Genomic DNA, 16,627 nt, shown 5'->3' on the forward strand with positions numbered 1-16,627 from the left:
GTAGTGCCTCAAGGTCAATTGACAATTCTGAGTCAAAAAACACCCTTCGGACTCACAACAAGTACAGGAATTAGTTGTTGTGAGTATTAACACAAAAATTTCAAGTAGGAAGATTGAAATTATTTGTAAATCAATGGAGAAAATTAACATCTCATGAATATATTTTAGATGCGGTTCAGCACTGTTATATAGAATTTAAAGACAATAGACCTCCGATACAAAATAAAATGTCAATTAGAAATTCCAAATTCAATTTAAAGGAAGAAAAAAATGTTGATATTGAAATTGAATAATTATTTAAAATAAGAAGTTGAATCTGCAATAAATGAATTTATTTCCCAAATTTTTGTAAGACCAAAAAAGAATGGCGAATACAGAATGACACTTAATTTGAAAGAATTAGATAAACACATTGAATATCAACATTTCAAAATAAATTCTTTTAAAAGCGCTTTAAATTTGATTAAAGAAAATGCATACATGTCAAGTGTAGATCTAAGACATGCTTATTATTCTGCTTACCAAATGGTATAGCTATGGCACCAAAGCTTTTTACCAAAATTATGAAAGTTGAATATGCAAGCTTGTGTAAAATGGGTTATGTTAATGTTGGGTACAATGACGATTCTCTACTATTAGGTGATACTGAACTAGAAAGAAAAGAAATGTTACAGAAACTATTTATATGGTGTCAAGCCTTGGATTTATACTACATAAAGATAAGTAAGTTTTTACTCCTAAAAAATGCATCAAGATTTTAGATTTTTACATTGACTCAGAAACAATGATAGTTACTTTACCAGTTGAAAAACAAGATACTGTTGCTAAAGAATGCAAACAATTACAAAATAAAAATAAATATAAATTAAGAGAAGTAGCTAGAGTTCTTATGATACTCATATCTGGTCTCCCTGCTGTGGAATTTGGTAAACTCTATTACAGGAAAATAGAGAGAGAGAAAATTAAAGTATTAAAATAAGCTATGGGAGATTTTGATTCTGAAATGTTTGTAACATCACAAATGAAACAAGACCTAAAGTGGTGGTTAGATAATATTTATACTGAAAAGAGGAAATTTGATAGAGGTAACCCACAGGTTATAATTCAAACAGACGCCTGAAAATTAGGTTGGGGAGCAGTCTTGAATGAACAAAAAAATGGTAGCAGATGGAGCAATTATGAAAAAGATCATCATATTAATTGTTTAGAACTATTAGCTGTTTATTATGCTCTAAAATCATTCAAGAATGATTTGAATACTGTTGAAAATGTCAAAATTCTTACAGACAATACAACTGCTGTAAGCTATATAAACAGTATTGCTAGAAAAAAATTTGGATTTGGTGCATTGAACACCAAATATGGCTGATTGCTACTCATATACCAGGGAAGTTAAATACAAAAGCAGACTATAAGTCAAGAAATTTTAATGATCAGATAGAATGACAACTGAAAAAAAAAACAATTTTGAAAAAGTATATTTATTATGGAATAAACCAGAAATAGATTTATTTGCTTCACATCTAAATACTCAGTTACCAATTTTTTGTTCATGGAAAGCTGACCCAGAATCATCTTTTGTTGATGCTTTTACTCTTGATTGGGATAATTTAACTTACAGTTATATGTTTCCTCCTTTCAGCATTATCGGACGCTGTGTAAAGAAGATTATAAAAGACAAGGCAGACGTGCTGTTTGTGGGACCACTTTGGCCAACCCGTCCATGGTTTGTTTAAGTAATGAAACTGTTAATAAACAGTTCATATGTTATCAAAGCAAACAAAAAGCTATTGACTCTACCATACAAAGAAATAGTTCATCATTTGTCGGCTATCCGGAACCGATTACAAAACAGAGGACTTTCAGAGAAAACTTTCACTATTATCATGGCATCATGGAGATCAGGAACTCAAAAACAATATATAAACATATATCAAGAAATGGTTTATTTTCGGAAAGAGGATAAATTTCACACGTCTGTAGAACTTGTGCTAGAATTTCTGACTAATTTGTTTGAATGTGGCTTGAGTTATTCCGCTTTGAATAGTGCTAGGTCAGCACTATCTGCGATTGGTTTGACTTTTGATAATGTGCCTGTTGGAAAGCATCCACTTGTGATACGATTTCTCAAAGGAGTATATCATTTGAGACCTACTGTACATAATGATGTAAATATTTGGGATGTTTCTATTGTTTTGAGATTGTTGAGACGTTTATCACCAGTTGCTGATATATCAGTGAAAGATTTAACTTAAAACTAGTTATGTTAATTGCATTGACGAATGCTACTAGATCACAGAGTATTTATTAGAACTCAGCAATATGCAAAAACAGCTAGAAGGATTGGTTTCGTTTTAAGATAATTGATTTACTGAAACAAAGCAGACCTGGATATCAGAATCCAGAAGTTATTTTTAAAGGTTTTACTCCAGACAGGAGATTATGTGTGTATTTAGTGCTGAAGGAATATTTGAAACGTACTGTTGATATAAGATCAGAAGAAGATTCATTATTAAACCACACAAAAAAGTTAGTCGCTCAACTATTTCTAGATGGATTATGTCCATTATGTGCCTGGCAGGAATTGACACACGTATATTTAAAGCACACGATCTGCATCTACTTCGAATGCTAAACAGAATAATGTGCCTGTAAGTGATATTTTAGCCAAAGCCGGTTGGTCAAGTTCAACGACTTTTGGAAAATTTTATGACAAGACAGTAACAAAAAGTGATGTTTTTGCAGGAAAAGTGTAACAATACGAGTTTATTAAATGTTTGATTGATGATTTAGTTTTTAATAAATAAGATCAAATGATCTACATGTTTATGAGTGCTACATAATGCATATAACTGGCATCTGGTTGTTGAAAATTGTCTAAATGTGTCTAATGATCATCACAGGTACTCATTGTCAAAGAAATGAGAAATACATGTAACATACATTCAAAAGCACACCTGGGAAAAGAGAGAACAAAATATGTTGTAGCTTTGAAGTCTCATCTAATACCGGAAGTGTTATGACATGAAAGTATTAACAAATTTAACGATACTAAATACCTTGGTTAAGTTGAAGTTAAAGTGTGATTCTATGAAAGCATAGAATGACACTGGAGGTGTTAGATGCCACCACTCCATCAGCTCTTATTATAGGGCTTGGTACATCTTTGTATATTGTAATTGGTATAGATGTACTTTTATACCAAATATTTTTGTTTTACTGTAAATATTGAGGTTGCAGTTGCGCAGTACTATCTCATCTAGGTTTCGAAAATATTTGTTACTTAAAGGACTCAAATATTTGCCATGCAGAAATACAACAAATTTATTCTTCTCATAGACAAGACATGTATTGGCAAATTTGAAATATGGCCCAACACCCCGGGTTTACACTGTAATTGAATCATTAAAAGGAACTTTAGCTGTGTAAACAAAATACTTGTAATTAATCTATAACAAACTGTGAAAGCATTTTCAAAATGCATAAAGTCAAACCAGAACAACGCATGGACTAGTTATAACGTATCACACTGTGTCTAAGTAAACAATCCCGACATAAAATGTTTGGACTCAATTGTATATAATATCCGGTTCGGTGACGAAGTAGGTTCCTGTTTATTTATTTGTTTCACAGTTTATGATATCGAAGAATATAAATACATGTACATAATATATAACTCATTTTGCTTGTTAGATCATTTGATGTATTTATTTTTTACATCTTTTATCGATTACCAGAGAAATAAGTACAAATGTACGTCAAGATGTTTACTTGAGTTAACTTTGCCCCTTATTTATTTAATTTCTCGTTAAATTGTGCACAATGTACAAAAAGAAAGGTATGAACAGAAACATATTGACATGGAGATTGTAAAGTTAGTCATTTTGAACACCTCGGTACTTGTATTTCTGTATATGGAACGAAAGAAATGGTTCATGAAAAAATAAAGACCCAAGTATCACTGTTGTTATTTTGCTTAGCTTCTTTTGTGTTCTGAGTTTCTGTGTGGTCTGCTGTTTGTTTCTACATTCTAAATTGGCTAGAGGTATAGGAGGAGGGTTGAAATCTCACAAATCATGTCAAAACAATCATCTAACTAATTTCACCCCCAGTTTTTGGTGGGGTTCGTGTTGCTTAGACTTTTTTTTTCTTTGTTGTGTCTTCTGTACTAGTATTTATCTGTTTGTCTTTTTATTTTTAGCCATGTCATTGTCAGTTATTGTCAATCTATGAGCAAATATACCCGATACACTGGTATTACTTATGGTATTAGAGAATTTTAGAGTTACAGACTTCAGGAAATATGAACCTTGATCATAGTCATCCACCAATATCCGTGTGAAATTCACTTCATGGTTAAACAGCTATTCGTTTTATTAGGAAATCGCTTGACAATGACAATGAGGCCAGAGCAATGGAAATATGAAAAATAAAACTTCGTAACTAAAAGTTCTATGCGCTAGGTATGATCTAGTCAGGTCTTCTAATTTCCAAAATCTAAAGCTTCATACGATTCAAGGACCCACCTTCAAGCTGCCACGAATATGCATCCCTTTGTCACACATTTTCACGATATCAAATTATCAATGTGAATTTTCAGAAAAACCTAGATAATGCAACACACAAACGTCCAAATTCTTAGGTGTCCCTGTTTTCTTATTTGTTATAAAATTTTAAGACGTTATACAATTTAGGTTTATAACCTCATTGTCGGATCCAGGTGGCGTATACGGTTGAAGGAATTCCTCCCCTTTCCCCGTATACTTTTGATGCCCCCGATATCATTATATCACTTTTTACATTTGTTTAGCCTAAAGTAGTCAAATAAAATATGTTGGCCTCGAAACGATCGGCGGTATATAATCTGTTGGAATTATTCCCTCTTTGAAAAATCCTAGATCCGCCTCTATATATATTGTCAATAATAAATTGCATGACCAACGTATGTCAAAGTACGATAATCATAATAAAATGGATAGATAGAAGAACCGTCTATTTATAAAACTATACATAAAAAAAGTCAAAATATGTCCGATCTGCCTATTTCTGCACATCAAAAGTCAATACGATCGTTTTAAAGTCAATTTCGTCTACCTCACAAAATATTGTTAGGCACTTTTTTTTTTATAGTCGGCATTAAATGTGAAATAATCTGACAGTATGTGACGATACATATTTGAAACATCAATACTAAGACACTAATGAATTAGGATAACAGTTAAGCACATCTGGATCACAGTTCTAGAAACAAATTTTAAACATTCTATTTTTAGTTCGTTTAATTATTATCCATGTGATGAGTTAAGAATGCAAACCAAAAATAAACAATAAAAACTATGTATTGGCTTCCGAAGCTACACAAAACCCCTTACAAATATAGATTTATTTCGTTTTCAAGCCATTGTTCAACTACTAAATTGTCTATTCTTCTTACCAGCACACTTGGTACAATTAAAAACCTGATAACAAATTGTTCAAATAAGGCCTTCGAAAATAGTGGAATAAATTACTTTTGGAGTGTCAAGAACTCGTTGGAAGTACTTGATAAATTGCATGCTTATATTGGTGATTTTGAATATGTTCAAAGTTTTGATTTTTCTACCCTGTAAACCACATTGACTCACATTCTCATTAAGAAAAAATTCACACACCTAATTAAATGGGCATTCAAAAAATCAGAATTTGAATATATATGTTCAAACTCTTTTAGGTCATTTTTTAGTAGCAATAAACAAAAAAACTGTGTTAATTGGACATGCTTTGATACTATATATGTCCTTGAATTTTTACTAGATAACATTTGTGTTCGCTTTGGGGATTCCGTATATCGTCAGATTATCGGAATTCCAATGGGGACTAACTGTGCACCACTTATTGCGGACCTGTTCTTGTATTGTTATGAGTTACAATTTATGACAAAAATAAGCAAAGACCCATCGAAACAACATCTGAAAAACAAATTTAATAATACTATTTGGATGATATTTTGGCTCTCAATAATAACGACTTCAGTATGTATATAAATGAAATTTATCCTGTTGAACTTACTTTAAATAAAGCTAATACTAACAATGACCACGGCCCTTTTCTCGATCTTGATATCTATATCACTAATGGAAAGCTGAATACTAAAATTTATGATAAAAGGGATGATTTTTCATTTCCTATCGTTAATTATCCGTTTTTAGATGGTGGCGTTCCCTTGTCACCATCTTACGGTGTTTATATATCTCAACTTGTACGATTCGCTCGTGTATGTAACAATGTTTTACGATTTTACTGAGAGAAATTTATGTATTACCGAAAAATTATTACACCCGTGTTTTCGATATCACAAACTAGTCAAAACATTTACTAAATTTTATCATCGGTATAAAGACATCATTCGTAAATATAGCTCAACATGCAGACTTCTAATACGTTCATATATTTCACATCCAATTTTTTTTATAGAAATCATTCTTTATAAAGCACAAAGATGTCATTATTCACCTCAGAAACTTACAAAACAATTGAATAGACTTATTAAGAAGGGATATAATTACGATATTGTTGTCAAGTCATTAAACATTGCATATTTTGGCGTCAATATCGAGTCACTGATAAGGTCTTTGCATCGGAACTAAACACATTTATTCTAAAAACAGTTGTTGGCATGACACGGGTTATGTTCTTCTCATATATGTTATGATGGTATGATACTAAACCCCTAACGGGATGGATTGTGCCTGATGTTCATATGATGAAATCATAATCTTTCAGTCAGTTTAATTGAAGTCTGGAGCTGGCATGTCAGTTAACTGCTAGTAGTCTGTTGTTATTTATATATTGTGTGGAATAAACTAAGAAAGTCGTATGTGTACTTTGCGTTGTGTTTACTTTGCGTATAATATTTACAATGGCGAAGCCCATACCAGGTGTAAGCAACGTCACAAGCATGTGAACGTAAATACGGGAAACGTAACGTTATAACTTCGAACTATTCTCAACATACTGGGGCCCGCAAAGTGTATTTATGTACAAAACAATAGTCTATTACTTTAAATGTTCATAAATAAAGAAAGAAATTTAATTTTACACTTGCAGGAATTACTGTCTCTTCAAAACACAAAAATAGGAATTTGAATTAAACTTTAACGAGTCCATGATTTTATTCTTTCCATTGTACGAATTGATGCCTTTCGCAAGGGCAATGTTCTTGTCGGTATTTCTTCGTTGTTGGGTTCTTCCATGTATTCTTCGGATGGTGTTATTTGATTATTTCTTCTTAACGGGATGGTGCGGGATATAATGTACGTCAATACCTTTATTTATATCGGGATCCTTAACCTTCTCAATAAATCCTCGGCGTTCTTGATCCTTGATTATCTGTCCATATACCATAAGCGTTTCGGGATCTTGACTTAATTTTCGAATGATGTTTTCAGTTCTTCTTTTCGTAACGAAGAAATTGGTAGGCAAGGATTCGTGATCTGGTTTCCATGGCAACTTTGATATGTACTTGTTTTCTCGGAATTCAATTGCTGACTTTTGATTTGTTTCCATATAGTCTACCGTTTCAACATCTGTCGTATTGCTATCTACTCCTAACGACTCTAATTCCCAAAATCTTTCTAAATTCAACTCATCTGGTTTGTGCGATGTCAATATGTTGAACAAACCTACATTACTCTGTTGTCGATTAGACGTTGGAATTGGACCAGACAACAAATAGCCAAGTTTGGACTTTACGGCGGTTGGACCATTTCCTCTTAATATTGTATCCTCTACGAAATCCCAATAGAAATCAGCTCCGATGAGCAAGGAAATTTCAAAAGAAGAGTTGTCTTCTGTAAACGGATGAGCTAAACGTAATCCTTTCGGATACTTTAATTATCGTATACCATTACCGATGTAGTTGGTTAACGGGTTGGCGATGTTCGGTACTACTAGAACTTCAACTGGAATTTTCGTTCTATTTATCGACTCTACGTATACGCGTGCTCTTGACAAATGACGGACTTTTCTGTCGGTACTTCCAAATGCCGATAAATGTATGGTTTCTGTTCCTAGTATTTCTAAATCTATTTTCGATGCTAACTCCTCTGTAACAAAAGAGCGCTGTGCTCCTTCATCAAACAAAATGTGCGTATCAACATATCGATTTCCCCCAACTGGTGCAACAGCAATTTTTAGAAGCACGTTCGAACGGGATTTTTCTTCAGACGAATGAAAACTTGTGGCGATCAATGTATTTTCGCTATCATCAACTACGGCATTAACTGACATTTGCTGATCACTAGTACATGTATTTCCATGGCAAAGACTTGTGTGGTGCTTTTGATGGCACTGGCGGCAGCGAAATTTCGATTTACAATCTACAGTACGGTGTGATCCTAAACAGTTAAAACATAAGTTCTTTTCTTTGACGATTGATAGGCGTGTATCGTGATCTGTAACATTTTGGCATTTTGCAGGGTCATGTAAATTCTGACAGAATATGCAAGGCTTTTGTCGAATATTTTGTGTTTGTCTCTCACGGTTATCGAATGTATCTACTTTACTCGGTTCACCCTTTCTATTAGCGAATGTCAAAAACGATGCGGTCATTGCGATAGGCTGCATTGAATCCATAAACGACGACGAGCGTTGTCCAGCTTCAATTATGGTGATTTCTTTTAAAATTCCACGTCTCAAGTCAATCAATTCCCAATTATCGGAACCGTTTTCACGAGCTAAGTGTTGTCGTATTTCTGACGGAAGCTTGTTCAGTATAATCGGAATAAGTAATGCACCATACGATTCTCCGGAGCGGCCTAACGATTCAAGACCTCTTATGTATGCCTCTAACTTGTCGTAATAAACACGTAGACTGAGTAGGTTGTTTTGTGGTGCTCTTAGTTCTAGCATAGCTTGCATATAAGCATTTGTAATCTTATGCGATTGTCCAAAGCGCTCCTTTAAAAGTTTAATAGCTTCCATGTAATTTGAGTGTGTGAGCGGTAACCCGTCAATAGTTCTTGCAGCATCATTAACAAGCTGGGATTTTAAATAACTAAATTTCTGTACGTCTGTGAGTGTTACATTGTAATGGACGGAAGATTCGAAAGAGTCCCAAAATGTTTGCCAAGTCAGAATTTCTCCGTTAAACATAGTTAGTGTAAGTTTCGGCAAATGGTGATTTTGGTTGCTAGGTGGCTGAACGGGATACATATGTGTCGGGTACGGAACAGAACTGTGTTGGTTAATGTTTTCAAAAGTGTGAGAAGGTAATGCGTGATCATGCTGTGGGATATCATTATCAGTACATACTTTGTTTGCGAATGTTTTCCGTAAATGTCGTATTTTGGTGTTCAAAAAGAATTTGTACTCATCTGCATTAAGAATTTCTTCCTCGATGTCCTCCTCCTTTAAAGAATTCATAATATCTTCGTCCAATGTGCTAATAATTTTCTGTTTTTGAATTAATGTTTCTAAAAGTTCAGCACTTTCTTCATTGTCCAAGCTTGATTCATCTTCCGTTTTTCGTAAAAGTCTCTTTACTGCACTTTTGTGACCGGCTCTGACTGCTTTCAGCTTGCTGTCCATCTTTTCCAATGGTCACGGCACCATAAATGTGTGGAATAAACTAAGAAAGTCGTATGTGTACTTTGCGTTGTGTTTACTTTGCGTATAATATTTACAATGGCGAAGCCCATACCAGGTGTAAGCAACGTCACAAGCATGTGAACGTAAATACGGGAAACGTAACGTTATAACTTCGAACTATTCTCAACATATATTATTGTCATTTTGTTTATTTTCTTTGGTTTCATCTTCTGACATCAGACTCGGACTTCTCTTGAACTGAATTTTAATGTGCGTATTGTTATGCATTTACTTTTCTACATTGGTTAGAGGTATAGGGGGAGGGTTGTGATCTCACAAACATGTTTAACCCCGCCGCATTTTTTGCGCCTGTTCCAAGTCAGGAGCCTCTGGCCTTTGTTAGTCTTGTATTATTTTAATGTTAGTTTCTTGTGTACAATTTGGAAATTAGTATGGCGTTCATTATCACTGGACTAGTACTAGTATATATATTTGTTTAGGGGCCAGCTGAAGGACGCCTCCGGGTGCGGGAATTTCTCGCTACATTGAAGACCTGTTGGTGACCTTCTGCTGTTTTTTTTTTGGTCGGGTTGTTGTCTCTTTGACACATTCCCCATTTCCATTCCCAATTTTATTTCAAAAATGAGTTCATGGAAACCTGTAAGATCCTATAACTCATGAATTTCAGAGAAAAGCAAGTCTAGAAATAATCAATCACTAGTCATAAAATATATGAGTATTTTGATCATACGCGTATGGCCATGACCATATGTGTATATACTGATATGGTCTGACCATACCATGCACACATATGGTCCGGATAATTCACTAAAGATTGTAAGGAAACGTATAATTAAGAGTTCCGTATTGATACGCATTCAATCATACGGTATTCAAACAAAGTGAAGTTAACTTAAAAGTAAGCATTATTCTATTTTTTAGATTACAATTTCTTGAATATTGATATTTGTTCTTGCTCCTCCTGATACGATCTGACATTATATTAAGTGCAATGATCATGAAAATAAATAGAAAATAAAAGAGCAATAATTTAAACACATAAGAAAGAACTAAAAAATGTCTCAACACTTGTGGTTTTAGTCACGGACGAGAAATTAAGTCGACAGCCAACAGAAAGGCGCTTTAATAAAATTGACACAAGGGAAGGTCAACTATAAAATACACCATTTAGACAATATATGTAAACGAAATTCATAAAGTACTTGCCGATTTTGGTTCGGAGAATGACCTGTGTGTTCCTGCGAAAGCTAGAATTTATTAAAAAAAAATGATTTGTTCATGTATGGTCTGGCTCGTCAACAACCAAACGAGTATAATACTTAAATGGTCTGACCATACGCGTATGATGGGACCATAATAAATATGCATATGGTTCGGAACAAACATGCAATATATAAACCCTTGACATTTTTCTGTTGGTAACTTTCGAACGCCCACATCTTGTATGAAGACCTTATACAAGATAATAGTGTTTCCAAAACAAATATCGACCGGGCATGATGCAAATTAATTCTTTAGACAGATCAATCTATTGTCTGTCGGTGGAATGATTTTTGGCGGACTTTATGATTATGCACAAAAACGATTCACTTGGTTTGAACCTATCACAATCGACTGTTTAATAAAAAAAATATCTATAATTTAAAGATAACATATATCTCGATGCTCCATACTATAATTCAAGTCCAACATGTACATAAGATAAAAAGTATCCTAAATCATGCATGCACTTTTATTAAACTTTAAGGCCTATAGAAACAGATAGGAACAATTCAAATATATCATTTTGACTTGTTTTCACTTCTCTAACAAAGAGTTTGATTTCAACTGGGTTTCCGTCTGAATTATATACTACGAAACGCAGAAAAGATACAAGCTGACTGTTAATAGCTAAATGTTTGCTTTTATATTTCGCTTTCAATGATGTTTGAAACAAATATTTTTTCTAATTAGTAACCAACTCCTTCTGATAATACATTTTCAGCTCAACAATTTATATCTTGTTAGTAATATTGTATTGTCGCTGTGTTACATTATATATTTCTTGTTATGCTATGACATCTTGTTAACAATAACTTACCCTTTTTTTTTAATCAAATCTTCATTATAGAAAAGCGATGCACATTACCTATATCTACTATGTTTATATTATGATATAATTCATATGATCATATGATTAGTGCAAAGAGCGAAGTTAATTATTTATTTATGATAAAATTGTGTAGGTGCAGTGATATCTATTATTGCATATACACACGTAAATATGAAATTTTATTATTGATATACAACTTATTTTGATAATTTATGTCAAATGATACCATGCTTAGACAATCTCTAACGAAAGACTGTGAATCACGTCAGTTGGTCTAGAGACAGAAATCAAAGTAATAAAGAAATTGTATTCTTTGTCCTGCCTATGCATCATGATTTATTAAATGATTTAATTCTAATTTTACAGAATATGTGTATTTTTCAATTGTGATACAGGTTCTAGGTTTTCGTTTGTTTACTGTTAGCGGGTCATTGCCTTCTTTTGAGCTATTGACGTCATAGACATAATATAATGTGTTTGTGGACGTATAATTCACCATTATTTTGTCTTTATAAACTTGAGATTGCTGAGAAGTGATATATATAAAATTATATATATCACGGTGGGTATGGTTGTCCTGCGAGAGAACGTACTGTGCTGGTGATTCGGTCCTGACGGGTGCTGGTGACCAATGACAAAATGTAAACAAAGACGAAAATGATGATTTTTGACGTTTTCACTCATAAAAAATGGAAGAAAACAGTTGAGATTTTACAATTTCGTTTCTTATGGGTTCATATATAAACCATTAAAAAAATTACCCTCTAAACTGTTTCAGTAAGCGTAACACAAAAATGCTCATTTTCAGAAAATCTCGAACTGAAAAAATAAAACAAAAATGCTCATAGAGTCAGCTTTCTATACCGCAATCCACACGACAAAACAATTTTGTGAAATAGCATTGCAATTTATTAAAATTTAGCATTTTCTCAATGTATTCATGTCCTGATACTGTGCTGGTGGGTCCTGTCATTGTGCTGGTGGGTCCTGATACGGTGCTGGTGATTTTGGATAAGAAGTTGGTCATATTTGAAACAAATGTTACAAAATCAATAAAATTAGCCAGATAATTGTTGCCAACAGGATCTATGACTCATATTTTAGCTCTTGTGCATCCATTTGGCTGTTTAATATGTGTTTTCAAATGATCTGAACTTGTATTACATAATAACATAAAAGGGCAACATATTTCGTCCAATATCAGATAACAATATAATTTTATATAGTATCTAAAATAAGTTAAAAATTCCACAATACTATATAATTCATTTTATGTGTCAATTTGTTCGAAAAAAGTCGAAAAGAAGAGACTTTTTTTAATGTCATGATTATATGTCGCTTTCTAGATTGATGCTTAGCATTTATTTCAGATGACATGGACTCCTCACCCTGATGACCCTGCTGCCTTTCATAACTTTATCCGTATACATATACAAAAGGCTGCATGCAACACGTATGTTTGCATTTAAAATGATTCGTTGTAACGAGAATATTTGTGGTGAATGGAAACTGTGAGGGTCACAATCTTAAATTGCTTATAAATGCTTATAAATGTTGCTGGAACCAGTTTCGTTATCTGATCTGAATTTTCTGAAATGTGCAAGGTAGATAGACATTTTGATTTTTTTAACTCGGTAATGAACCATTGTGTTGATCCCATGCTAAGCATAACAAAAATCTCTGTACAAAGGTCTGCGAATTTTCTACAAAAATAGTGATTTTATTTTCACTAAATTCTCTTTTTCTACTAAATACAATAATGAACTATACATAATAATGCTAAAAATTAAAAATGCAAGAAGTTTCCCCTTGATATATGTACAAAATTATATCTCTATTATTCATTGCCTGTGCTGTTTTGGAGGGTTTCTTATCGTCGAGTTGCGAGTTGCGAGTTAAGAAAGTCGAGTTGCGAGTTATAAAAGTCGAGTTGTGAGTTACAAAAGTCGAGTTGCGAGTAACAAAAGTCGAGTTGCGAGTTACAAAGTTGAGTTGCGAGTTACGAAAGTCGATTTGCGAGTTAGGAAAGTCGAGTTGCGAGTTACAAAAGTCGAGTTGCGAGTTACAAAAGTCGAGTTGCGAGTTAAAAAAGTCGAGTTGCGAGTTACGAAAGTCGAGTTGCGAGTTACAAAAGTCGAGTTGCGAGTTACAAAAGTCGAGTTGCGAGTTAGGAAAGTCGAGTTGCGAGTTACAAAAGTCGAGTTGCGAGTTACAAAAGTCGAGTTGCGAGTTACAAAAGTCGAGTTGCGAGTTAGGAAAGTCGAGTTGCGAGTTACGAAAGTCGAGTTGCGAGTTACAAAAGTCTAGTTGCGAGTTACGAAAGTCGAGTTGCGAGTTACAAAAGTCGAGTTGCGAGTTAAGAAAGTCGAGTTGCGAGTTACAAAAATATTGTTTACACCAAATTTTCAGGTTTGATTCACATTCGATAAACAAAACATGCATGTATCCGAACTTAGTTTTTTCCTGATTTTGGGATTTGAAACATACATGTTATATATGTGATACTTATTTATAAGAGTCTAATATAAATTAAGTTCTGGAAGCATTAAAAAAAATGATGTATCCTTAATGGACGAGATCGATCTTTTTTAATCCAATGCGTTTACACTTCCACATAAAAAGAATCGATCTGACCATAAATTACCTTTCGTAAACAAATAATCCTAAAAATAGAATAGTAAAGGAAATTCTGCATCTCGGGCGGACTATAACACATTGCAAAATCATTGAGAAAATAGTTTGCTCATTGGAATTTCGTATGGACTTATTAATCATTATTTTGAATCATACGTACATCACAAGTCATTAAACAAAGATATGTGTGTAGACTAAATAACGAAAGGCCAATGCGTTTGAAGATGAGGATTTGCAGCAAACAAATAGAACTTATTGATTTAGAAGATGATAAAAAAATATAGCCGAATCTATGTTTACTTTTCGTATTCCATCCATCATTTTTAAACACGCCGAACATGCGCAGATTTATATCCATATCTGATAATAACATTCACTTGAGAAAAAAACGACCGATCTAAGCATTTACAATTGAAAAAATATCGAATCAAATAAGATTGATCTTTTAAAAACTACATCGATATCTGGAAGTAGACTTTTTAAGACCGATTGAAGATCGATCTTTTCTATTTTCTTTATTCCATCCATCGTTTTAAAAAATGTGTGTTTCTGCCGCCAAACAGAGGAAGTAATTCCCATGCAATCGTGAGAGATATGTACAATAAAAGTGAATTATGTGCTAAAATAGACAATGTGCTTTTTTCCCGAATTGGAGTAAACTAAGGTGATATTTTGAATCCCAACCTTTTCAAGATTTTTATAAATGAATTTTACCGGATGCATTTAATGAAACCTATGGAAGCGTATATGGTACAAATTAAGTATACTTATTGTCAAAGAATTTCTGCTTGTTTTCTTGGAATTCTTACTTGTTAACTAGGAATTCCGACTTGTTAACTAGGAATTCCGACTTGTTAACTAGGAATTCCGACTTGTTTTCAAGGAATGACGACTTGTTAGCAAGGCCATTTAATATGTTTATTCTATTTTCCTTGTGGTGTAATTCCATGAAATATTCCTTTCTTTTTCGTTTTTTTTTATTGAATACTTTCTGAAGTGAAAGTGAGCGTTCCCATTAGACAACTTGACAACTTAAGTTTATAAAGACATAATAATATAACAAGTCTACATCTATTTATGAAGAAAACTAGATTGAAATGTACTCTGGAAAGTTTTGATTAAGCAGTAATTGAATAAACAAGAGTGCACACACTGAAATGTCTCGCCTTCTTTACTTATCATTGATACTATCTTGATAGACCTAAATATAAAGCTTTATTACAACTGTCACATAAACTCAACATTAACCAAGAAAATGAAACATTGATCAATGGACCATGAAAATGAGGTCAAGGTCATATGAACCATGCCAGGCAGACATGTACAGCTAACAATTCTTTAATACAACAAATATAGTTGACTTATTGCTTATAAATAAAGAAAAACAGACGAAAACACAAACACTTTTAAAACTTAGCAATGGACCGTGAAAATGAGGTCAAGGTCAAATAAAACCTGCGTAACGGACATATAGATCATAAAATATTTCCATACACCAAATATAGTTGACCTAATGCATAAAGTATTAGAAAAATAGACCAAAACTAAAAAACTTAACTTTGACCACTGAATCATGAAAATGAGGTAAAAGTCATGACACCTGTCGGGTAGACCTGTACACCTTACAACCATTGCATACACCAATTATAGTAGACCTATTGCATATAGTATAAGAAAAACAGACCAAAACACAAAAAGTTAACAATAACCACTGAACCATGAAAATGAGGTCAAGGTCAGATGACACCTACCAGTTGGACATGTACACCTTACAGTCCTTCCATACACCGAATATACTAGACCTATTGCTTATAGTATCTGAGATATGGACTTGACCACCAAAACTTAACCTTGTTCACTGATCCATGAAATGAGATCAAGGTCAAGTGAAAACTGTCCGACAGGCATGAGGACCTTGCAAGGTACGCACATACCAAATATAGTTATTCAGTTACTTATAATAAGAGAGAATTTATCCTTTCAAAAAATCTTAACTTTTTTTTCAAGTAGTCACTGAACCATGAAAATAAGGTCAAGGACATTGGACATGTGACTGACGGAAAGTTCGTGACATGAGGCCTCTATATACAAAGTATGAAGCATCCAAGTCTTCTACCTTCTAAAATATAAAGCTTTTAAGAAGTGAGCTAACACTGCCGCCACCGTAGCCGCCGCCGCCGGATCACTATCCCTATGTCGAGCTTTCTGCAACAAAAGTTGCAGGCTCGACAAAAATGCTTCTGTAAACTAGAACAAGAGGCTGTCACAACGACAGCAAACCGGATTTATTTACATTTATTTGTGTCCTGCCAA

The 16,627-nt window shown here is 33.5% G+C and overlaps 2 protein-coding genes across 3 annotated transcripts in view; both read right to left on the reverse strand.

The window, feature by feature from the left end:
* LOC134721464 (uncharacterized) overlaps window positions 1-11,727 on the reverse strand; it is a 115,385-nt gene extending 103,658 nt beyond the window's left edge. The window contains exon 1 of one of the 2 annotated variants that reach the window (XM_063584511.1): window positions 11,669-11,727. The gene's annotated coding sequence lies outside the window, so the exon portion shown is untranslated. Of the gene's footprint in view, window positions 1-9,291; window positions 9,401-11,668 lie in introns of those variants that run through there. The other variant, XM_063584510.1, reaches the window with a different exon arrangement.
* LOC134722770 (uncharacterized) lies at window positions 7,873-9,567 on the reverse strand. Its single transcript, XM_063586397.1, has one exon. It carries the CDS (start codon window positions 9,565-9,567, stop codon window positions 7,873-7,875), a length of 1,695 nt encoding a protein of 564 aa, XP_063442467.1.
* Window positions 11,728-16,627: the final 4,900 nt, after the last annotated feature.

The sequence above is a fragment of the Mytilus trossulus genome, chromosome 6, assembly GCF_036588685.1.
Source record: "Mytilus trossulus isolate FHL-02 chromosome 6, PNRI_Mtr1.1.1.hap1, whole genome shotgun sequence".
In the NCBI taxonomy this organism is placed as follows: domain Eukaryota; kingdom Metazoa; phylum Mollusca; class Bivalvia; order Mytilida; family Mytilidae; genus Mytilus; species Mytilus trossulus.

Coding starts and splice junctions, on each gene's coding strand:
- LOC134722770 (XM_063586397.1), bottom strand. CDS start 9,567: ATGGACAGCAAGCTGAAAGCAGTCAGAGCCGGTCACAAAAGTGCAGTA.